This window comes from Suillus clintonianus (assembly GCF_016758775.1).
Source record: "Suillus clintonianus strain FC179 chromosome Unknown DEU56scaffold_78, whole genome shotgun sequence".
Lineage (NCBI taxonomy): Eukaryota > Fungi > Basidiomycota > Agaricomycetes > Boletales > Suillaceae > Suillus > Suillus clintonianus.
In genome coordinates, this window is record NW_024539302.1 from 94,620 (window position 1) to 117,622 (window position 23,003).

The window sequence follows — 23,003 nt, forward strand, 5'->3', positions numbered from 1 at the left end:
TGATGAGCGCTCAATCGATACCATCGTGATGCCCCAAACCTTGTGTTTGCAGGTGGTGGAAGAGACTGAAGAGTCCATACGGGATAGGTTACAATGTAGCTGAGTAAAAATAGTCATAATATCAGCTCTTTGCCTTTGAAATTTAGACAAAACATACCTACGTATCGCGCCACCGGCCTCAACAATATCGCGCGCTCCGATCGAACTCGGAGTCCACTGGGCGCTCGAGCCTCCAGGTTAGTTTCTCCGGTGTCGTAGGCCTGGGCAATTGAAGTTATTGTTATTGAACAGCCTATGAGGCCATGACCAACCTGCGAAGCTATGGCCAACCTGTAAAATCATAGGTATGCATGAATGCTACATGCGCAAAATGTAAATTCAAGTCGGACCCGAAAGATGCCGTTCGTGTAGATCTTCCCAAGGGGGGAGCCCGGATCTCACTCACTGTGCACAGCATTAGTGAAGAATGCGAGTCGCGGTGCTTTATTATAGAAGGCTTGTGCTGGCGCTACTGGATCGGGGTTTGCTTCATTCACAGCAGGACCGGGTAAATGGGAGGTCCTCAACCGTTGCCGCTGTCCGCCCTCCACCTTATGTAGAACTTCCTTTGGCAATGGTAGTCCAACCAGAAGGAAAACAGTTGTTCATTTTTGGTTGTAGTATCGAGCACCCTGTTACATGGTGATCATTTTGGTAAAGATGAGCCGTCATGTGATCCCCAACAGGCGCCACTCATCCATGATGGGGCTTTCTTCCCTAACCAAGTTAAAGTTGGAAGAAGTAACTAAATCATGAACCTACGAGCCTTCCAGCGACTGCTACGGTCACCGCTCTTTGCAGATTTGCAAGTCACCATTCGCTTTCGTCGGAAACTTTTCTCGTGCATTTAAATTTTTCCTCTACCAAAAGACATGCCATGTGGCACGTGCATGTGACCTAAAAGTTGTCTGACTGGACTCCCGCGGCCAATGAGCTCTCAGAAACGCGCTGGCTTGACGCTCCCAATTGGTTTGCATTCCTTGACCTATCGCCCTATAGTTTTGTGTCCCAAGTAAGACCATCGAAAAAGTAATATAGTAAGTTCTTTTACCATATACATATTACACTCCAGTTCTGATAACGTCCACAAGTCCTGGATGGACATGGGAGCGCGGTGAAATGCTGCAAGGGAAGACAATAACGGAGCTAAAGCGATGAAACTGTCAGTGATGGAAGGATATGATGATACAAGGAAATGCAGTACTGAACGAGTCCCGTGGTGAATTGAGGGGTAAAATCGATCACTTTGCCCTGGTCATCTTTGGCAGAAGAAAAGTCAACCATGGCCAACATGGTCACGATGGCAGACCACACAGAAGCATCAGCAGCATATCGGCCTGGTTGAAATATGTATTGGCACATCACATGCTATACGAAATAAATCAACCGACCTGGACATCCACGCCGCCCTAAGCCAAAAATGTATTCCGCAGGGTTATCGTTCGTCAAAACGTTGTTGACGTCCAAAAACCTCTCTGGCATAAAACGAGATGCATCAGGGTACCGCTTTTCATCCCGTGAAATCGCCCTGCAATATAACGTCAGCATCTCGACAACTGGGAAGAATCTGTCTGACCAGGTGTTCCACATGGCGGTCGTTCCTGGTGTGCAATGTGACAAATGATTTGTTCATTGGACAAAAATGGCAGACCTTTTGAAATGAAGAAACCGTTGTATGTGTCATCGCACGAGGCAGCGTGTGGCATACCTACAAGATCATCTTCAGTAGAGACCAGATCACTCGGTGAAAAAGAATACCAAGGGGTAAAATGGGGTGCCATCTGTAAGTCTCCCGCAGGACTGATTCAACGTAGGGTAGTGATGCTCTGTCCTCGAACGTAGGTAAACGATCTCTTCCAGTCACTATGTCGATCTCCTCTTGTGCGCGTCTTTGAACATCTGGGTAAGACACCATGGCGAGAGCAAAGGCCATTAAGGTTGAAGTAGTCTGCGGAGACATTAATCAGCAGACAGTATAGTCCAGACATGCGCTGACCGTCTCATATGAGCCTGCATAACATGTGTTTGTCAAGAGCATAACCTTCCCTTGTAAAAGGTGACGAACCTATGATAGCAGTAGTAGCTGCTTTCTTCAAGGCAGCCTCGAGCATTGGTTTGGACACCTCATCTCGCTTCTCCATCCGTTGCAAATTTTCTGCCACCATCGAAAGTTGGCCGAGGCGAGAGTCTTCGGTCTTGGCAAGTATGAAATTGATGTCAATAACTAATACAAAACAAAACCCACCTTATGCTGCTGCGCATATCGAAACGGCACGTCCCTCATTTCATTCGCACCGTGAGTCGAAACTCGAGCTTCGTGTTTGATCCAGGATCCCCAGCACCAGTCAGGTAGCTTCAATACTGCGTAAGAGTACATAATGTCAGATCCTTCATATCAAAGAAAGCTAAGCTTACAGAAGGGAAATGTTTTAACCAAAAATGCTCTCTCTAGGGTCAACACGTCAAGGCCAATAGCTAGTGCGTTTTCCACGATTCGAATCATAGGATCATCACGAGCACTAGGCTGGTAGCCATATACAACTGACATCGCAACAGAGGACGAGAATCTGTGAGTGTGTTAATACTTATTCAACATTTACAAACACGTTGACTGACGTGGCGAAGTGGGAATGATAATGTTGAGGGTCATCAATTAGATTGACGATCATCTCACGAGCCCGCTTGATCTGCATCGGGCGAAACTTGAGTGCAGAGTCAGGACGGAAAGTTTGGTGGAAGAGTCGTCGGCAGCGACGCCATTCATCACCATAACCTGTGAATGCAAAGTTTATCGACCAGCCAAATCTGTCTGCATCATAGATTGATCGAATGGAAGAATGTAAGAAGAACATACGGTTCAAGTGTGGCTATGTATGGTCGATCAGAGTAAATCCGGGAACGCTTGTCCAGTAGGGCTTCTGCAACGTGCTGAGAATTGATCACGACCACTTTCTGGTCTAGAATTCGCACGAGGAGCAAGTCTCCTGATAGAACAATAATAATTTGCACAACATATGCACTTTAGTATCTTTTCACGTACCATACACAGCTTGCCATCTGGTGTAAGTCAACCAAGGTTCTTTAGTGTTGATAGATAAGATGTTCCCTAACAGTGGGAGCGGCGCTGGGCCAGGAGGAGGGGAAAGTTTATTCTGTCTGTTATTGATGAATTGCCTGACGACAGCAAAGCAAATAGGTAAGACGGCGAGGACAGCAAGGCGAACATCAACTGCAGGGACCATGGTTAGAGCAGTGCGTAGGGGGACATCTACTGAGAGCACGAATGGAACTTACAACTACACGGAAGATATAATCTCCCCTTTTGCAGAGTCACGAGTGCTGAAGTCGGAAATAAGATCAAGGAATCGATAAGGATACATTCGGTGACATAGTCACTTGATCAGATGTGAGCCGAAGAAGCGCCGCAATTAGCATAATCTCCAGCATGAACTCGCCAGTCCACTGATGAGTGACTGGCAGGCCATAGACTCACTCACAGAATGTAAGTAAAACATGATCTCATACATTCAGAAGAGTTAAAGGATCTTGGCTACCCAGCAAGATGCTGGACAGCATGAACTCCTTTTATGGACGAAGGAAGACCATGATTTGCCATAATGCACTGTCTCAAACAAAACAAGGTTTGTCTCGAGTGAGGGCTGCGGGCGCCGTCGGGCTAGAACAATGTGCTCAGTACTCCGAGTCAGGCTTTACATAGTACGCGACATGAGATACATACTTACCTTATCCGAGAGTCCAGAATGTGGCCGCGGTGCAGTCAAGGTCGTGATAGTGTCACGGCATCTACCGCGACTACCGATCTCAACATGCAATAACAAAGGGAGGGATTCCAGCGACCGTGCTCCAGCGCGTGGTGGACTTCAAGAGGTAAACATGCGATCTTGACAATTAAATATATACCTCAACACAAAGATCGTGAGCCCGACTAGGCAAAGTACATTACAAACAATCCTGTAATACTTAGCTATACCATAAAGCTACAGATGTTCCTGTTTCGACGGATGAAAGGATAGGATGGGGTCTATGTCGTTGAGTAGGAGTGGAGATATGTGGTATTACCATTATGAAGTTGCTGGGTTACCTTGAGTATATGCGCCGCACTATGACGAACTGGAAAAAGAGGTCCCTTTCCACCACTTATTGATCTTGGCTATGGAGTATCGCGTACTCTTAGCCACGCCGGCGCTTACTATGCCCTTTAATGACTGGACAGTTGCTGGGTACCGCACGATCTTGGTTATTTCTGATGGAAAACTTCAGCATGAGGATCCTGAGATACAAACGCGAACACATACCCGAGTCGAGAATCGAGGGGAGCTCCTTGTCGCCTGCGATGCGAAGCCAATAAGCGCTTTCATCCGCTTCTCTAGGAGGACCACGCCCCTCGGCACGTCTATGAACATGCCTCAAGAGCTCTTCCGGCAATTTCTTAAGGTGCGCTGCTCTCGCATGCGGACTGGTATCCTGCTCCACGCTCTTCGAACCCGCCGCCCACCGAACTCCAGGAAGGCCCTGCGCAAGCCTCCAATACAACTCCCGAAACTGGTCCTCCTGACGAGAAACCATATTCTCCACCTTTCCGCGATTCTCAGCTGGAAGCACCATCCGAGGGTCACCAGAATAACTGATCCCTGCTACGGCTGAAAATAGTTCGCGTTGCGTGAAGGATTCCGGGAGCATGAGAAGGGCGGTGCGGAGAGCGGAGGTGAGGTTGACTTGCTGAGTCAGTCGTACGCGTGCATCGTCTTTGATGATCCGTAGAGGCTTGTGCATTCTCCCCGCGAGATAAAGTGTGCGCCAGTTAAGCAGGTCGGCACAGAGCGTGTCAACGGTCGTCACTCCATACTTGATAGTCTACCGCAGTAAAAGTAAGCGAACAGCGAAACGGTATGAACGAAAGTGACGTACGACCCCCTTCATTGGCACAAATGTGTTGAACCAAAGTCCAGGACTAATCTCTTGCGTCTTGGAGACAAACGACGATCCTAGCACGCGTGCATGTAGGGGATAATGACCGGGATGCTGTTGCATGTTGATAGAGTGCCAATGGTCCGAATGTGTCACCGCAAATATGAAGTCCAGCATCGGCCTATCTTCCTTGTCCATCTGCTTCGCATACCCAGCCTGCTCAAAAACGCCAGATCCATATGCAAACGCATATCGAATGGGCGCATCAAATGACTCTACGATGTCTTCTAGAAGGGCTCGAGTGGAGTCAGGTACTGGCAGGACTTGGTTCCGCCCGAAGCTTGCAGGAAGAGTTGGAAGTGCTTGTCTCTGATGGGTAACGGCTGGGCGTGGGCGGGGATATAATCGTGACTGACGAGACTTGCTTGTCTCTGGCTTTGAGAGGGGAGGCGGTGGAGGGAGGGTGGTGTGAGAAGTGGTGGAGTCGGTGGTTAATGAGCGAGGAAGACATTGTAGACGACGAGCTGACACCCGGCGAGCTGATGAGTAAGTAGTGGATAACATAGTGCACGACGACGGCGACGATGGTGGTCGCTGCAGAAATGATTCATGTCTGAGTCTTGCAAGGTGTCCGATCGCACGTAAACCACGTGACAATGAACGGTTTTCACGGCAGAGGCGAATGCGGTAGGCCGACAATTAACCATTTGTGCACTCCATGCTATCATTCCCATATCAAAACACCGTCGTTATTCATTGACACATAAGGCCCATGTCCAGCACGAAGCCATTCCACAAACCATAAAAACAAGGAGACAATCAAAGAGCGACAAGAAGGAAGGGGAAATATAGACTTGTGAAAGACGCAAGTGAAGATCGTCTATAGATAGGCGCATATACAAAAAGGGGATAGATGCGTATGTTCCGTGATCGCAAGCCGTATGAAACGAGAAATACATAGTGCACATGGGATATATCCTGAAAGCAAGATGAAGGCGGGATGCCTTCATGTAAATGAAGCATAAAATAACAACCACACACTGCTCGTACGCCAGTCTTACATGGGTGTCCAAACCCCGTGCGGTGTACATCACCCCTACCGCTTGGAGGCGTTAGCCCAAGGGCTTTTAGGTTTGGCTGCGTCTGCTGCCATCTTTTGGGCCCTGAGCGTGGCGCTCTTGTTGGGGCGGGGAGCGATAGAGGGAGCCTGGAGGCTGCTCAGACGGCGCGCCGGTCGTTTAACTGACTTGGCTCCGTCGAGTTCATCCACACTAGCGGTGCTCGTAGTGCTCACTGCAGAACTTTCAGAAACTTGAGAGGAGTAGCTGCTGGTGTTGTTTGAAGTTGCCCTCGGGGCAACATGGGAGGTACGGGAAGATGCCCGAGACGGTGCCGTGGAGCCTGAACGGGTCCGAGGAGCAGAGTCTGTTCCGGCATTGTCATGATAGGTGCTGAGAGAAGAGCTGCTTCTTGATTGAGTGCCGGCACTACCAGGCACCTTGGGAGCGGACGGAGTACGAACTGGCAAATGTTCTGTGTCAGTGCCAAACTTGTAAAAATCGAATGACGGGAAAGTGTCCTATTGTGAGAAGAGAAATGAAGAAAAAAAAATATGGCCAAGGACTTACACATGAAACTGCTCGGGGGAGGTCCGCCCTGCTTCCTGAGCGCTGCAGTCCTGTTGGTTCTAGGAACTATAGTCGGGGCTTCAGTTGTACTTGCGACAGATATCGATTGGCGACGTTTGTGCCCAGGGACACCGTCAAAAATGTTTTTGCCTCCACGCCCTTGCTCAGTCTCCGTATCTTCGCCTTCTCCCTCGACATCGCTAGGTAAAGCAGATTTCTGCAGAGAGACAGCAGGCGCATTGGGAATGACTGCTGCTTTTCCATTTGTGATTGGGCCAGATATCGACGCACGCTTTCGCCCAGGAGGTAAGGCAGGCTGTGCGAGGCCCAATCGCAAGGCAGCTGCCTTGGTCAACCTCGGGGCAATGGTAGGTGGCGCAATGGACGCAACCGTGAGCGTCTCAGAGCGCTTGTGGCCTGGAATGCCTGCAAACGTCCTCCTAATCCTCTCTTTCTCCATCTCTTTCTCCGCTGCATTCTCCTTCTCCCTACGAGGAGCTGGGATGCGGCCTGTACTAGCTATGGACATCCGCGATTTAAGGGGAGATGGTTTGGATCCGTCTGGAGCCAGCCCCTGGCGTAGAAGGGCGGATTTTGTTGTGCGTGGAGAGATATCAGGAGATATATGCGTTTTTGGAAGTGGCCGTGCACGAAATGGTTGCTTTCCGTTGGGTGATGCATTGGAACTGAGGCTCGGGCGTGCTGAAAATTGGGGTGCGCGCGCATCTGAAGGCCCAGGGGATGGCGTATATACGCCGGGAGGAGCACTCAAACCTAGCTTGAGAGCTTCCAGGATCGCAGAGTCAATCGAGCGCACAGAACCGGGGTCGAATTCGTCATGTGAACTCAGCTCTTCGTCGGCTGCAGGGAGATCGCTGGTGGTAAAGAGAGGGCTGGAGGCAAACAGAGACGCTATTTGGATTTCTGCTTGCTCTTCATCCTTTGCGCCTATTATTGCATCATCGAGTGAAGGCATTAGCGAGAGGAGAACTTGGACAGCGCGTCTGCGCTCAAGAACGTAGACCCAGACTGGACCACTAAGTAAGAGGTCAGTGACGGGAGACACAATGAGGATGAGAATGATATGAATCATACTATTACTAAATAGTCATCGAGATACTCACTCGTCAAGGAACCGAGCATCATCGCCGAAAAGCTCGAAGAATGTGTCGGGATCCGTCTCCGTATCAAACTCCATTTGGCGTTCTTTCAGTATCTATAAGGCATGGTGAATCAATTATTGCACCTCAAATTGAGAAGTCTAGAAACTCTTAAACGCGACTTTGAGCGTATTTCACGTGTCATATTCGAAAGACATGGACTGATGCGCGATACAGGGGCGAAGCATGGAAATTCATGAAAGCAGGACACACACCTCGAAATTTGCCTCCAGAAGACGGTGTTCGATGTCCAGACGTTGCTCCAATGCATTTGTCTTGATTATCGCGACAGTTCGTGTCAACTTGGCCGAAGGCGATGCAACTGAATGTATCCCGTTCGAGGAATGAAGATGCCCATTATGGTCGTGAGGAGGGTCGTAGAACTCGATTGGATTGGCAGGGGACGCGGATTGTGAGGACGCGGACATGTGGGTATAATCCCTTACAGCAACTTGAACAAACTAACTTGAAATAACCACAAGAAACAGTGACGAGAGCAGTAGCCAAGAAGAAAAGAAAGGAAAGATAAAACAAGGACAGCCTTGAGCTCACCGCCAACTATGATATCAAAAATTCTGTTGCGTTTCGAAAGGGAGCCCGGTTCTCCAAGACAACACTTGTCGTAGTCGTACTGCTCCCGTGCGGACCTCGGACACCCATGACGTTCAGTGTCTCCCTGAGGCCAAGGCAAGACATTACAAAAAGTTGACAGCAACGACAAGTGTTTTGAAAGAGCCATTGATGGCACAATGACACATATGAGTTCAGATAACATAAGACGTGATCACGGTCCCGACTGCAGCAACGTAAGGAAATTGCTTCATCAAACACAGAAGCAATGAATTCATAATGATTTCTCTTCCCGCCTCAGTAGCAGCGCGGCTCTTTCTTCCCTAGGAAGGAATCAAATACACTGAAGATTTGCTCAGAGGTCTCCGAATAATCTCCTCCTGTAACAGTATAAGCATGACCCGTTTTGTCTATCGGGAAACACTTACAGCCCATCAGGTGCTTCTGTCAGTACCGAGTACCCTCCAACCATCTCTCTTGGCCAGACATCTCGCAGGAACCATCCAATGTGACCGACCGCACACCCAATTAGATCTCCTGCCGCCGCCTTCCATGTTCCACTTATTACCCAGGAGAAAATTACAAGTGCTAATGGCAGGTACGGCGCTGAGATTGTGAACAATCCAAAGAGCGATATTGGTGTGGATGGATGCCGACGGGACCACATATATATGGGTACGAAGGCGAGCGAGGAGGAGAGAAAGGGGAGGTTGAATAAGGGAGACATGGCCTATACCACGAAGCATAAGACACAAGCAACAGCGGGTTTATTCGACTTACCAATAGCATTACGGATGACAGCAGAAGCAGCCAAAAGTAATCGGCCTTTCTGTTGGCAAACGAGGATTCTTCTAACATCCGACTATATCGCATGCTAGGATCCACGAAAGTCAAAGCTTGGATGGATAGAAACTATAGCAGAGCTCACAAGAAGAAAAGATGGAAGATGAAGTCGAGTGATATCGACCCAAAGTAAAAGAATGTCGTGGCCATACGCCACGGCTGCACGCTCTATGAGCATGCAGATACATTGCTCCAGGTCAAAACACAACTCACTTGAGCATTGGTAAAAGCGGATTTAAAACTGAAATACAGCTGCAGAGGTGTTACGAGCTGACATTGCTTCAGAAAATGTCAGATTCGTCACTGAATGGAGGATTCGCCTTCGTACCACTGCTAAACTCGTGGCGACAGATAGCGCTAGCCAAGCACGCGTTATTGGTGGTATCTGGGTCAACCAAGCTTCGATTCCGACAGGCATCCCTTTGCTAACCGGTAGTAAACCGTCGAAACCTGCGAAACAAAGTTTTGTATGGTGAAGAGGGAGTGAGAAGGGCCCAAGTGAGTAATGGAATCGGTCCAGATCATCCACGTGGCATCAACTTCATTGCATTTCAAATATGCTCAGCCAAACCAACCTCACTCATCATATCACGGCCCAATGGCATACTCAAGAAGGAACCACTAATACTGTCTTTCTTCTGTATGGCCCGACTAGCCCGTTAGTAGCACGCTCGATTTTCTGATTATTGTGCACAATTGGAGGCCTCACGTATAGCCTCGTATAGCATACGTAGTAGAATTCCTACTGTGAAGTCATCATTATTTGGACTCTCGTACATGCCTGAAGCACATACATTCGATTCCATAATGATCCACAGCATTGGGGCCCCGGTGACGCCCATGATAAAATTATCGCAATCTATTAACGAAATTGTCCAAGTAGAAGGCTGCGACTGTGTAACGTCCATACTTCCTACAAATGTACTACATATGGTTACATATCCCACTTGCCTAAAGTCCACCACCGGGATGTCCAGTCGAAGACACTGCACACGATTATTCAGAAAATAAGAATTAATTTAATAAGATGAGGTACTACTCACAGGGATAGGTCTTAGTCGTCACTCCTTAACGGGCTTCAGCGTATTTGACCTAGACAACTTGGATCCACTTCCGGGCGGTTCTCCTAGCCCTATGGGGCTTAAGCGGCTCCGCGAAGAACGAGAGCGATGGTGTATGGTACCATTTGCATGTGGTGTTGGAGGAAAAACAAAACTTGCATTGAGCTCGTCCTTCAAGGAGGTTGCCTCCCCACGTTCCATGGCAACCGACCGCGTGCGCACTTTGGCTCCGAGGAGAAGGGGTCTCAGTGGTGATTTCCGCGGTGGAACAGGAGGTGGAGGGGGTTTGGAAGACACCTTGGCAGTGCGCGGCGGGGGCGGGGCCGGAAGCGGCAATGGTCGCACCATAGATTTATTGGGAGTGTGTTTGCCTTCCATATCGTCGTACTCGCGGAGCATTATAAGGAGTAATATAATAATGACAGACGAAGCTGAAATGATCATCTGCGGGAAGAAACCAATGTAGTCTGTCAACGAAAGGGGTTATTCGTATGCAGCCGAGAAGTCGGAGAAATCATACCAATGAGAGCACCTGCGTATAATGGGTAAGCGATCATTCGACCCAGCCCACCAACGACCAATTGATATAAACTCACCGTCGTCGAGAGCTGGAGAATCTGGCATTGAATTCCTCAGCTGTGGGATGACGAGAAGGATAGCAAAGGCAGAAACCAGATGCTTGGTCATGGACCTGATATCAACGAGTCTGCGTGCCAATAGAACATGTCCAATAGTGACATGAGACAGCATCCAGCTGATGCCAAAGAGCACCAAAGCAAAGAACTGTAATTGACCAGGCCTCGATATACATAAATCAAAGTCGCGAGTGGGAACTTGAGTCCCATTGAAAGTTGTCTCGTAGCTTTCAATGTCAGTGCTTGAGATAATAAAGCTTGTCACTCGATCGATCGTAGAGAGTTTCCGAATAGGAACTGTCGTGTTTGTAGCATCGACGGCTCGCAGAGTACTGGAGAGAAGATACGAATCAAATGGGTAAAGGCGGGCCTTGTGGACATCAAGCGTATGATCGCTGTCAAATCGAACGAGGTTCTCGATTCTGGCGTATATAATCATGAGTATCAATGGATAACGATGGATCTGCTGAACTTACCTGCGCCGCTTACCCGTTTTCAGAACGAATGGAATCAAGGCTGGTTCATATATAGCTGCAGGTTCAGGAGCGCTATAGGGACATCATCAGTTGTAACTTCATAAAACACAGTAAAGGTACGTACTTATCGGCATAAATCCACAGGGACATCGCGGGCAGCCCACATTGGCTCTCGTGGACACCAGAGCTGCCGTTAAGCTCAAGACCACCTCCACATGCAACGAAAGACCACGAGACGGTGACAGAAGGCTCGTCAACATCAACGTCGACGTTTTCACCCAACAGGACGACCTACATACGAGTTCAACAAAAGGCATCGAAGAAGTACGAAACGCCTACGCCTGGATCATTCTTCGCGATGTCGTTCAGCATGCTTTTGAAAGGGGGTTCGTCTTCATCTTCGCCGAGAAATGAAAACGACACAGCGATAATAAAAAGGAGAGAAAAGATGATGGCAAAAATAAGGACTGTAACATTCTGCAAAGGGACGATTCCGCCAGTGCCGGTGTGCAGATGAACAGCATCACCACGGGATCGACCAATGGGACTTGTGCCCCCCATAACGGCCTGTAGGATAGTTTGTATGACGCTCTCTAACTCGATCCACTACGCGTTTGTTGGAAGTCACAGGCGAGGAGCGTCAGAAAATGACCCCAGGATGTAGGCGACCTTCAGGCTCTTCCGGCGCTTCTCGAAATGACTTCAGAGGAAGTTCCATTCGACGCTTGCCGTCATTCTGCAAGCGAAGAAGGATCCATGAACGTTAACGCCTAGCTCCATTAGGCTTAAACTGTTTTACGAGAACACGTATCAAAGATTGGAATGCAACCTTACAGTTGATTCAAGCGCTGTTCAAATTGATAGTTTAATCTGGTTCAACAAGATTCCGGAGTGAGCAGCTTGTGATTATTACTGCAAGGCGCGCGTGGCAATGTACTTACAGCGCTGACAATGACATGGTTGCTCCTGGTACGTAGGTGATTTGTGAAAAATTTCAGTGTATTCTTCAAGGTGGATATGTCAGATTCGTAGTAATTACTAATTGAGAACTACTTGTCGGCTCGGAGTGCTCGTCCAGCTTGTACAATTCATGCAGCCGAGCGTGTAACGTCGTTTAAGTTCGCGGTGAGCGCCAGGAGCTCAATTATGAGGGTGCTGATGAATCCTCTTGAAACCTCTTGGCAGTCGAAGGGTACTTCCTCCATCAATAATCTTTGATGCGGAAGAAAATGTGTGTCCTCTTATGTTACGCCACGTCCACAGCCCAAAAACAGATTTGAGCTTATTTGAGCCTATTTCCCATAGGCCATTGGTCAATCGTCCTAAGTGCATATGCAACTCTTTGTTTTTTTGGGGCTGTGTTTGCTCGCGATTCCGCCGCCGACCTCTAGGTCTCGTGTCCCCGTCATATATTATGCGTGAGATACGCGTGCGCAATACTGTATATGATGTTCTGCGAGAACTTGAACATGTTGAATCAAACGGGGATAACCAGACGTATAGTAGTATACTCTCGACTATTTGAGCTCACTAATCATCGCGCCTGCAGCTGAATACTTGTCCGTCAAAGAGTTTCAAAAGACTTGCATGATACTGGCTTACGGTTCAATCCAGCTCCTCATGAAGTAAATTTTTCAAAACCGCAAGCTCTTCAAGAGGACCCGCCGTATCGCCTTCCGGACCGAACACCTCCATTATTTTGCTGGAAAGATCGCGGTAAGTTCGGGCCCGCTTAAGCAAGGACGACTTCGCGAAAGAAGCTCGCGCATCATCATGATCAGTTGCTATCACAGCATTCCACGCTGTCTTCGCCATCTCCAGCAGATGCATACCTTTTGACAGCGTCAGTCGAGGTAGGATTTCTTGCGATGCAGAGTTCCCTACCAATTTGTGGATAATTTTCTGGGTAAATTAAAAGATACACGGCAAACACTGTTAGCCCGACATCAAGAGCGGCATGATAAGAGCCCTCGTGAGAAGATTTGCTGAAGGCATCTGTAAGCCGCGATAGATACGATTCGTGGAGCACAGGGTAGAGGTTTTCTGGAAGTTCTGGAAGAGTTGAGCCCGCAAGCAACGTGCGATTGTCAATATCTCCAGAAGGAATGCAGAATGTTTGTAGAGTTTTGTCCAATTTTGCGAGTGCGACCTCCGAGACGGGCAACGAAGGAATTGCGCCAAGAGTGTTGATGAAATTGCATGATGGGCATGTACAGGAGAAACCGTAGGTGAACTTGAAGATCTGCTGACGAGATTCTATCAGAGCAGGGTCCACATATGGAATACAAATCTGCAAGACAAGAACAGTTTAACTTATCTGATGCTTATCTGAAACAGGGAAATCAAGTACCTCTTCCATGGCTTTGATCTCTCGCAAAGCTATAATTTCCATCCTCACTGGCTGACCTCGACGAATTACGTATCTGGCAGCGGCGTTTGGAAGGCATGAATGGTTGAAAAGACGACTCGCAAGAGGGAAAATGCCATGGGCCACAGTAGTGAGATGGCTGTGAATTACGAAATTGTTGTTCCCAGACCGCGCAAAAAGGGCTTCAAGGCTTTGATGCACACCAACATCCACAGACATGGGGCAAGCGAGTGGGAGGGGGCCATGCTGCGGTCCAGGCAGCAGAGACATGAAAGTGGATAGTTGCTTCGCTCTTACATCAGAGGGCGCATTAGACGAAATTTCTGCTATAAGATGGGTGTGAAGCAAAGCGTCCAGTTGCTCGTGCGCTTCCAGGCATTGAAAATCAGCTGATGCCATGAAGGAAGCAAGTCTCTTGCAAAACTTTTTGTGCGACCCCCAGTGCAAAGTTTGGCCTAAGATTTTTTCAAGGCTGTTTTCGAATGTCATCGACAGAGGATACGCACACTGTGATCCGCAATACCAGTATGAAGCACAGCCAGCACACCTGGCCAGCTTGATCCCAGATGCTCCTGAGCAGAGACAAAAATCACATCGGTGACCTTTGTCTGACGAGAGCAGTACAACCACCATGGATGGCACTTCCAGCACAACTGATCCTGGGCTGATATTGCTTGCGGCAACTGCTTTGCTGCGAGCGGTAGAGTGTGTCTCCAGACGAACATGGGCAGGAAGCTCGTCCAATGAAGAAGACATTTGGTCCAACTATTGCAAGGTAACGACTATAGTGCAACAGTCAGCAGCGATAAGGAAATTGATGTGTTTCAAAATATCGCACGAGCGTTTAGGAAAAGAATCCTGGTGTCGATCACCCCCAGGGCCAGTGGCCCCTAGTCACGATCTCTTCAGAAGACAATGAGCAGACCACCACGGAAATTTGACGAGTCGTAGCAGCCTGAGGGAGTTGCAGTCTGCCCGAGCTAGGAACGCGGAAGAATGTTTGCAAACAGTGGCACAATCGTGGAGAGAATTGGAAGGTACAGTGTGATGTAAGTAGTTGGAGAATGACATAGCGTGGTTGCGGTATGTCTGGTTACGTATGTCGAACTGTGATGACAGTATTGCAGTAATGCTGTTGTCGCAGTTCGTTCACGCGCAATTGGGAGTAGAAAAACAAGAACTGTTCTTTTGCGGCGTGCTCCAGATCTTTAGGAGCAGAAAGAAATTCGACTTGGAGGAACGCAGTCAACGTTCACTTATGATCATGATGGTCAAGACTCGATTACTACTAGTTACGGTAGTACTTCTGCTTCGCTTAATTAGGGCTAGTGAATGATATGGGACTCCGCCACAATATTAATGCCGTGTATACATACTTACGGGTGACTGTATAGCAAGCTGCTATTTAAGTACAGTGGCAGGATTGCTGCAGGCCTGATGTTGTTCCACATATGATTCTTCTGCGTTTGTGTTTGAGCTGTGAATAGTGAGATAAATTTGACTCGAGCAGTTCGGGCACATCATGGGGCACTGCGTGATTCTCATGTCAATAATAGCTTTTCGCTCCAGTTTGAATCTTGAAGGACGTGGGTGATCACAAAACTAACTTACCGACGGTATGTCAGAGTCGACGATAATCATCGAACGCTCCGAAAGGGTGGGGATTATCAAGCTCAACCGACCTAAGGCTTATAATGCGCTGTCTGGAACACTGATCAACGAATTGTTGGCCGCTTTAAAGTCGTTCGAGAGCGACCCCAGCATAGGCGCTATTATCCTGACAGGCAACGAGAAAGGATTTTGTGGTCAGCTCTGAAATCTTCCTACACAAATCAATCCTGATCACCTCGCAGCTGGTGCGGATATCAAGGAGCAAAGTGAACTATCCTTTGTCAATGCATACAACCAAGATTATCTGAAGAATCTTAATGACGGATTCTTTGCTGTCCATAAGCCAATAATCGGAGTCATCAATGGCATCGCAGTGAGTCGATCGATCCATGGTTTACCTTGACTGACCCAGGCTCCCAGCTGGGAGGTGGCTGTGAGCTGGCGATGATGTGTGACATTTTGTATGCAGCAGAGACTGCAACATTCGGGCAGCCGGAAATCACGCTCGGAACCATTCCAGGAGCTGGAGGGACGCAGCGCTTAATCAGGGCTATCGGAAAGTCGAAAGTAGTCGCTGCAAGTCTGAAGTTTACATCATCACTAATGGTTGCTTGCCCAGGCGATGCATATGATATTGACGGGAGAGACGATCAGCGCAAAGGAAGCCGAAGCTGCAGGGCTTGTGACCAAGGTTCTCCCTATAGAGCAGGTCTTTAGTGCAGCCTTGAAGTCAGGTACGCAATGTTTAGTTCCCTGAAGGATGACTAACCTCTTGCAACAATCATTTAGCGGTAAAGATAGCGAGCTACTCTGCACCCATAGTGGCGATGGCCAAGGAAGCAGTTAACGAAGGTGAGCGAAGCACCTTTCACAGTGTACCATGCAGTCTTGAATATCAACATCGACAGCCGAAGAACTAGGGCTAAAAAATGGGTTACACTTCGAAAGCAGACTTTACCACGCGACATTCGGGCTGGAGGATCATGCAGAAGGCTTTCAAGCATTCCTCGCCAAACCGAAGCGTGTAGCCCAGTGGACACACAAGTGATGGTAAACCAACCTGAATTTTGTACCGGATGTATAAGCACCTCGTGGTGCCGTAGAGAGTCAGATTGTAGGATAACTTGCATAATGGTATTGTACAGTGTGACGATGTAGCGAGCACTCAACATAGATGAATTAAGATTGGATCGACAACCTCATCGGAACCTTTGACGTTCAATCACAGACTTCTGTCTCGAATCTCGCGAAACACGCCTGTGGCATATCATTTAGCAAGGTGAAGACCGCAGGGATGCAACCTTACCAATAGTACTCCATCACCTCAGCTTGACCAAGCTTGCGAAGGAAATTCTCGTCATGCGTAATGATGATCAACTGAAAGTTGGAATGATTCTTCCTCTCGTTGATGATGCTTCAAAGATGTTTAGCATGGTTTGCCGGTGAAAAGGTTGTCAGTGATTGCTTACTCGACAAGACTCTCAGCGAGTGCATCGATGTTTTCCACGTCAAGAGCGTTGGTTGGCTCATCCAGCGCAAGAATGCCACAGTTTTGGCCGAAAGAATCAGAGAGGGCGAGTCGGATAATAATCGAGGCTAGCATCTTCTGACCTGCGGAGCATCGTCCACGCATGTCCATCTCGACTTGATCTTTGGTCATAACGACCTGTTGAAGGCATGTCAACAAATCAGTATTTACTGCGACAGGAACTACTCACTCGGTAATTGTAGGATCGCTTTGATGCACCGCCCTCAACGTCAGAGCGGATCTTGATACCATCGATATCTGACAGCGATTGGCACTTAGAAATGACAATATCAAAATGTACATACCGGTTCCTTGATACGTTTTATTCCAGAGATGGCGCATGGTATCATTGACTTCCTCCATCTTCAGACCGTGGTATTTCATGATGGCACTAGGAGTGATATCAATTATGAGATCATATGACCAGGGGCGTGCAGCTTACTTGTCCAGGGCCTTCGCATATTTCTCCAGATCATTATTTGCCATGTCAGACATCTAAGCAGGTGTCAAATTACTCCATTCTGCAAATTGGAACCAAACTCAGCACACCTTGACCTTGACCAATTGCTCAGTATACCGCTTGTTGATCTCCTTGAAGTCACGTAGATCCTTTTCTATCATCTTGAGTTGCTCTTGGTGGGAACTGATTTCGCCTCCTGTATGGGCATACTGCAGAACATGAGATGACGTAGACTAAAAGCGAACGAATTCTTACCTTGCTCTGCATTTCCGTTTCCCTCTGTTTCTCGACCTGGTAACGATCCTCAAAATTACGCTTCGCCTTTGCAGCCCCTTCCATATCACACGAGTCAATCTCAGCTTGCGTAGCTGCAATATCGCGGGAAAGCTTTCTGATACGGATGTTCTCGCGCAAATTCACCACCAGACTCCCGCTCTCACTAATCTCCCGGTCAATCTTAGCTATGGCATCCCGGACGTTCTCGATATTGGTGACGAGGTCCTTGATGTCCTGCTCGAATTGCTCTATCCTGTCGGTGCATTCAACAAGGAGACGGGCCCGCTTGTCACGAACATATCTGGTAGATGTCAGCGAAGAATCTTACGACACATGAACAATAGCATACCGCTCAACAATTTTGTTGAGGTTGTCAAGTTTGTCAACGTTCATGTTGAGCTCTTGTACGGAATGTTGCGCTTCGCGAATCTTTGCATCAAGATCGACCATGGTCTGCTGATGCTCGTGCTCAAGCATATCAATAGGAGCTTGTGCCTCCGAAATCTTCGTGTCCAGTTCCTGCATTCACAAGGGGCACAAGTAATGTTCAGCCTCTAGTATGATCTGGACACTGAAGAACAAACCTTGAGTTTCGAATGTAAGGCTGCGATCTCGTTGGTCATTGCGACGATACGTTCCTCCATGTTATCCTTGTCACGGATCTGATTGGAAAGCGAATTCTCTTTCTTTTCCATCGCGTGGAGGTCGCTCTCATTTGTCCGCAGCAATTGATTCTGGCGGTCACGCTCTGTCATCAGTGCTTGCCTTTCTCGTTCATTTGAACGGCTGTAAACGGGTTAGTTGAAGTGTTCGCAAGGATGGGAGGTAGACGACGTACATCTCATTAGAAAGGACATCAAGTTCCCTCTGCACGTCATCACCGGTCTTGGCGGTACCAGTGGCAGCAAGCTCCGTTTCCAAGTTTCTGATCTCAGTCTTGAGTCGCTCGGTCTCATTCTGGTTACGCGACACGGTAGAGGCGGATTGCTTCAAGGAACCAATTTCCTTAATGTCCTTCTTAAGATCGGTTAGCCTCTGGGCGGCCTATATACATATGTAAGCAAGTCCCGAGAAGTTACAAGGGTATCTTACCTGCTCCGCCCTCTCGACATTGGACGGAAGATCTTCATCTAAGGCCTTGATTTGCTTATCCAGTGCTGGAAGCTCGACCGTCCTGATGCGCTCCTTAGTTGTAAATACAGGCATAAGATCACGGAGTCCTTTCAATTCACTTTCCCACTGTTCAATTTCGGCTTTCTGAGCCTCTACGGCCTCGGGAGAATGGCTCTTGATTTGCTCCTTGAGCTGTATGCGTGATTGTTAAAATGTGGCTCCCGAAGAACTTGGGTGACAACACATACATATTTCTCAAACCCAACCATCTCATTATCATGTAGGCCGCGGTTGCAGGCAGTGCAACGTTTCTTCGCCTGTCCTGCTCTCAGAATTTGCTCATACACTTGACTCACGCCCGCTTTGCTCTCCCTATGGTAGGAATCAGAAACCATCTAGAAAGAATGGGGGACACATACTTCTTGCGGAGCTCGAGCTCCCCCTCTGCGGACGAGAGGGCGGTCTCGAAAGGAATCCCCCCGTCAATCTCGTCCTTGAGCTGCTTCTCCAGTTCTACGACTTGATTAGTACAAGACGCCCCTTTAGTACGCGAGAGAGCTTACTTTTCATTTCGTCACGCTTGCTCTTCAACTCGAATTTTGCGTGCGATAAGGTTGTCTCTGCTTGCTGGAGCTCTTTGTTAGCGGCGGCAGCCTCCACCTCTGCGCCAGCGAGCTCCTCATCTTTCTCCCTGGAATAATTTATTATTAACCAGGGCTTGATCACCGAATGTATAGTTACCTCGAGGCACGGTCAATATCACGCTCCATCGTTTCCGCTTTTGCATCTCTTCCTATTAACTTCCGGAATTTGACGTTGGACAACTCAAGGCTATGAAAAAATCGTCAGAAGGCAAAAGAGGTTGAACAAAGGAACTCACATGTTCTTGGTATCTGATGTCTTACTCTTCACCTCTGCCCGCTTGAGGTCCAAACGAGCCCTTGAATCCGCCTGCATGCTCAGGCCGCGAAGTTCCAGGTTTAGGGTGTCACGTTGATCTTCCATATTCCGTGCCCTTGCGGCCTTCGCGTTCAGGCGCTCATCGAAGTTTCCAGATTGCATATCCGCCTTGATCTTCTCGAGACGCAATTTCTTCTCCTCGATGTCACCAGCAAGAGTGCGGAGCTCGGACGCAAGACCCTGCATCGTGTCGACTGACGATTCAGCTTTGGTGATAGCAGCTTGACGCTCTTTCTATGATAGGGAAGAGTGTAAAGCAACTCATGAAAATCAATGAGGACGCCAACATACAATCTGTTCGCGTGTATTTCCTCGTTGCATCCGCAGACTTTCTAGTTCGGTATGCAGCACTCGTAACTTGCGGCTGTGTTCGTCATTCTTGCTGTTCCGTCCAGTCTGTGTGATTGTTAGTGGACTGAAGGGCGCGCCAAGGTTGCCGGTTTAGTGCACCTGCAGCTTCTCATATTCAGACCTCTGTCGACGCTGGAGATCCCCGAGCCGGGACACAAATTCAACCACTTTCTCGCGTTCGAGAGGAGAGTGATTGTAGCCCTTGATGATGTTCTTGTCGCTGATCTCACGGATGAGTTCTTCGCGTTCGGAAATGCGACGATCGTGAGCCTAACGACCATGTTACAAAACCAATGCACAAGCAAGTCAAAAGAGTACCTTGGCCTCTGCGGCAAGTTCTCCGTGTTCATTGATAAGCTCCACGTGCGACCTTCGCGTTTTTGCAAGTTCATCTTCAAGGTCTTGTCGTTCCACCTCGCGTCTATTGCGAGCTATTTTCTCCTTCTCGATGTTCTGGTCAAAGTTGCGTAAGCGCTCCTGAAGCTCCTCATCCGTGCCTATATGCGCTCAGTTTCAACCACCCGCGTGCAATCAAGACACGAAAAGTTACCTCCGACTTCCTGTACGCTCTCTTTCGCATCTGAAAGCTCCTGTCGATAATGTTCCTTCTTCTGTTGCAAATTTTCAACCTTGACGTATAACTCGCGGAATTTGGTGGCAGACTCGTAGAAGCGGGCATTGTTCTTGACGAGTTCCTCGTACTGCTTCTTGGTCTCTTCGTACTGCAACTGCTTCCCAGTAATGGTGACATTCAGGTCGCTGATGCGGCCACGGAGCTTATCGGCATGCGCCTTCTCTTTAGCAAGAGATTCTAGACGTTCTTTGTCCGCTTTAAGGTCTGCAACACGATCTTTACGCAGCGACTTAATGTTGTCGAGCGCCTTAGTATATCTAGTTCAAGTCTTAGCTGAAAGGTTATTCCATTCAACAAGAGAAAAACTTACCGCGTGGCCTCGAAGATATCGTCAAATTTCTTCTTGAGCGCAGAAGGCTCAGCAAGGGGCCAATACGAATCTTCCTGATGACAGAAAATTACATTCTCCAGAACAGACTTCGACACCCCAAGGAGATGGGGTATTTCTGTGTCTATCTCGGCGCATTTCGTGGAAATAGCTCCCCTCTGGTGGAAGCAGAAATTTTCAGACAAGTCCAAGATACGAATGCTTGTGACACACCTTCCCGCCCTTTTCAATATTGCTGTCCGCAAGCGCGAGGATGTTCTCGAGGGTCTTCATAGTTAAGCCAGTCTTCTTTACTGTAACTGAGAGGTTCCTAACGACAAGCATCCGCGTCCCATTTGCAGCATGAAATCGTAACTTGACCTGAGCTTTGACTTCCTTCTCATTCGCCATCTTCGGGTCATGGATGAACGCGCCACCTCGAGTATTGGGGGGCTGGTCGCCCGTCGTCGCGTACTTCAAACACTCAATGACAGTCGTTTTTCCACTTCCATTGTGTCCAACTATGACAGTGACTGGCGAGAAAAACTCAATGACAGATATTTGCTTGTCGTCGAAGGAACGAATGCCCCGGATTGCAAGCTTGTTGAGACTTGCCATTTACGACGAGGAGTTCGATGAGTCTGCTGCTTCGAGCGTAATGTTTTATGCTTGACAGAAGTTCAGAAAAGTTCCAGCTATTGGTCGTAGACTCGAAGCTGCAGTGGAGGATGTTTCTGCTGTGTTTGCTGTCGCGACCTCAGGGGAATCAGAGAAAAGCGCGTGTCACCGTCACGACCGCGACTTTGCACGTAGCACGTGACAGAACATCGTCACACGCTTCGGAGATTCCACCGTCCAGACTCCAGCTCTCTCCAGCTGCAGAGTACGTATAGTCAGTTCAGCTGCAGCGCGAAGTTGAAATGCAATGTGCAGTCTTTCCGCTGATGGAAAACTCCTAGTCATTGGTTGCAAGGACAAACATGTGTACGTGTGGGACGTTCACACCATCGCCAAAGAAGCTGGCCTTGAAGACCTATTGTCCTTTCCTGATGTGAGTAAATTTCGTGGTTTAAATCGACTTATATCCCGCTCGCAGGTCGTAGAATTGATAGACGTACGTGTAATATTCTCGACCTTGTCGATAACTGTAACAGGGGCATTCTAGACCGATGTCATGCTGGCCGAGGACAATTAACTACCACCACTTTTTTGCCAATGGCGGGCGAGACACAGTGTTCAGGTGCGTTGTCAGTTTTTTTTAAATCAGTTCTTGTTTTGACCTCTTGATCTCAGTCCTCCGCACTGACGCCCGGTATCCAACACCGTTCCTCTACCCGCCAGCCTCTTGCACACTCTTTGGGAAATGGAATTGTGCACCTCGCACGCCTTTCGCCGCTCTCCCTATAACATTAATGAAGCAACCGAACTTCAGAAACGCCCAAGGCGATCTATCTTCTCCCATCACGTTCCTCATGTTGCCGAAGTTGCTCCAGTGCGGGACAGACAGTTACGTCTCTATGCGCATCTCCAATAACTGGAGTTCAATTATTTCCGCGCAGGCACTGCACGTTGCTCCGTGGCCGGTAAAACAAATACAGCGCCATTCACAAGGTCAGACTCAGTCGCCGTCGTCACAATCTCACCTGTCACCGCCTCGACGTCCACCGCACCTCCTGCTCCTGATACCAATACTACCACACCAGGTGCAGCAACCGTGCAGTCACGCTTCCTGTCGTTGTTGGCTTGTCTCGGGCTCTTTCTTTGCCGTTCATTCCCCCCACGCGCTGATGTGCATTCATACAGATGCAGCATATGAACCGCTATATCATCTTAGCTTCCGGTTCTTAGTATGATTACTTCATTGTTGCTGTCCACCGCTAGTTTTTAACAAGCATATTCACGGATACACAATGGAGGATATCTACGACAAGGAGGGTCAAAATTTTAAACTGGAGTGCTCCGACAAGAGACACGAACCCAGTTTTGGGCATCATTTCCTGACAATGCATGGACAACTAGTCTCGGCCAGACATGTGTGGGAAGTTGTTGGTCTC

At 48.4% G+C, this 23,003-nt stretch overlaps 9 protein-coding genes across 9 annotated transcripts; 2 read left to right on the forward strand and 7 right to left on the reverse strand.

Moving 5' to 3' along the window:
* Positions 1-652: 652 nt before the first annotated feature.
* DEU56DRAFT_541074 (cytochrome P450) lies at positions 653-3,800 on the reverse strand. Its single transcript, XM_041346711.1, has 16 exons — positions 3,537-3,800; positions 3,334-3,434; positions 3,080-3,268; positions 2,894-3,023; positions 2,656-2,844; positions 2,455-2,606; positions 2,285-2,400; positions 2,105-2,234; positions 2,036-2,049; positions 1,798-1,987; positions 1,691-1,747; positions 1,616-1,640; positions 1,431-1,567; positions 1,244-1,376; positions 1,091-1,185; positions 653-1,032 (listed from the first exon to the last, which is right to left on the reverse strand). The coding sequence occupies exons 1-15, from the start codon at positions 3,560-3,562 to the stop codon at positions 1,101-1,103; spliced, it is 1,674 nt and encodes a 557-aa protein (XP_041205020.1). The 5' UTR covers positions 3,563-3,800; the 3' UTR covers positions 653-1,032; positions 1,091-1,100.
* A 4-nt stretch (positions 3,801-3,804) lies between these two features.
* Positions 3,805-5,598, reverse strand: DEU56DRAFT_822347 (Mmp37-domain-containing protein). Its single transcript, XM_041354145.1, has 3 exons — positions 4,969-5,598; positions 4,356-4,914; positions 3,805-4,303 (listed from the first exon to the last, which is right to left on the reverse strand). The coding sequence occupies exons 1-3, from the start codon at positions 5,530-5,532 to the stop codon at positions 4,161-4,163; spliced, it is 1,266 nt and encodes a 421-aa protein (XP_041205021.1). The 5' UTR covers positions 5,533-5,598; the 3' UTR covers positions 3,805-4,160.
* Positions 5,599-5,677: 79 nt separating this feature from the next.
* On the reverse strand, positions 5,678-8,388 carry DEU56DRAFT_862205 (uncharacterized protein). Its single transcript, XM_041355346.1, has 4 exons — positions 7,972-8,388; positions 7,721-7,812; positions 6,597-7,633; positions 5,678-6,489 (listed from the first exon to the last, which is right to left on the reverse strand). Exons 1-4 carry the CDS (start codon positions 8,182-8,184, stop codon positions 6,065-6,067), a joined length of 1,767 nt encoding a protein of 588 aa, XP_041205022.1. The 5' UTR covers positions 8,185-8,388; the 3' UTR covers positions 5,678-6,064.
* A 49-nt stretch (positions 8,389-8,437) lies between these two features.
* DEU56DRAFT_822351 (Der1-like protein) lies at positions 8,438-9,691 on the reverse strand. The gene is made up of 6 exons (XM_041354146.1): positions 9,498-9,691; positions 9,383-9,448; positions 9,255-9,328; positions 9,107-9,200; positions 8,755-9,056; positions 8,438-8,706 (listed from the first exon to the last, which is right to left on the reverse strand). The coding sequence occupies exons 1-6, from the start codon at positions 9,585-9,587 to the stop codon at positions 8,682-8,684; spliced, it is 651 nt and encodes a 216-aa protein (XP_041205023.1). The 5' UTR covers positions 9,588-9,691; the 3' UTR covers positions 8,438-8,681.
* Positions 9,692-9,756: 65 nt separating this feature from the next.
* On the reverse strand, positions 9,757-12,111 carry DEU56DRAFT_822353 (uncharacterized protein). Its single transcript, XM_041354147.1, has 8 exons — positions 11,681-12,111; positions 11,466-11,632; positions 11,342-11,413; positions 10,827-11,287; positions 10,751-10,762; positions 10,213-10,697; positions 9,885-10,155; positions 9,757-9,827 (listed from the first exon to the last, which is right to left on the reverse strand). The coding sequence occupies exons 1-6, from the start codon at positions 11,900-11,902 to the stop codon at positions 10,231-10,233; spliced, it is 1,401 nt and encodes a 466-aa protein (XP_041205024.1). The 5' UTR covers positions 11,903-12,111; the 3' UTR covers positions 9,757-9,827; positions 9,885-10,155; positions 10,213-10,230.
* Positions 12,112-12,879: 768 nt separating this feature from the next.
* DEU56DRAFT_541195 (uncharacterized protein) lies at positions 12,880-14,664 on the reverse strand. The gene is made up of 6 exons (XM_041346712.1): positions 14,548-14,664; positions 14,216-14,491; positions 13,692-14,164; positions 13,226-13,631; positions 12,944-13,173; positions 12,880-12,890 (listed from the first exon to the last, which is right to left on the reverse strand). Exons 2-5 carry the CDS (start codon positions 14,463-14,465, stop codon positions 12,947-12,949), a joined length of 1,356 nt encoding a protein of 451 aa, XP_041205025.1. The 5' UTR covers positions 14,466-14,491; positions 14,548-14,664; the 3' UTR covers positions 12,880-12,890; positions 12,944-12,946.
* Positions 14,665-15,084: 420 nt separating this feature from the next.
* Positions 15,085-16,418, forward strand: DEU56DRAFT_822362 (ClpP/crotonase-like domain-containing protein). The gene is made up of 6 exons (XM_041354148.1): positions 15,085-15,514; positions 15,563-15,693; positions 15,741-15,887; positions 15,940-16,054; positions 16,110-16,172; positions 16,229-16,418. The coding sequence occupies exons 1-6, from the start codon at positions 15,328-15,330 to the stop codon at positions 16,366-16,368; spliced, it is 783 nt and encodes a 260-aa protein (XP_041205026.1). The 5' UTR covers positions 15,085-15,327; the 3' UTR covers positions 16,369-16,418.
* DEU56DRAFT_541225 (P-loop containing nucleoside triphosphate hydrolase protein) lies at positions 16,380-21,721 on the reverse strand. The gene is made up of 23 exons (XM_041346713.1): positions 21,184-21,721; positions 20,953-21,128; positions 20,559-20,899; positions 20,327-20,505; positions 20,108-20,278; positions 19,949-20,053; positions 19,578-19,891; positions 19,439-19,528; positions 19,261-19,388; positions 19,117-19,210; positions 18,946-19,069; positions 18,677-18,889; positions 18,423-18,628; positions 18,169-18,370; positions 17,934-18,103; positions 17,564-17,885; positions 17,398-17,517; positions 17,291-17,343; positions 17,154-17,239; positions 17,039-17,106; positions 16,790-16,986; positions 16,627-16,734; positions 16,380-16,577 (listed from the first exon to the last, which is right to left on the reverse strand). Exons 1-23 carry the CDS (start codon positions 21,565-21,567, stop codon positions 16,520-16,522), a joined length of 3,909 nt encoding a protein of 1,302 aa, XP_041205027.1. The 5' UTR covers positions 21,568-21,721; the 3' UTR covers positions 16,380-16,519.
* Positions 21,722-21,901: 180 nt separating this feature from the next.
* On the forward strand, positions 21,902-22,918 carry DEU56DRAFT_822368 (uncharacterized protein). The gene is made up of 2 exons (XM_041354149.1): positions 21,902-22,189; positions 22,243-22,918. Exons 1-2 carry the CDS (start codon positions 22,165-22,167, stop codon positions 22,800-22,802), a joined length of 585 nt encoding a protein of 194 aa, XP_041205028.1. The 5' UTR covers positions 21,902-22,164; the 3' UTR covers positions 22,803-22,918.
* The last annotated feature ends 85 nt before the right edge of the window (positions 22,919-23,003 follow it).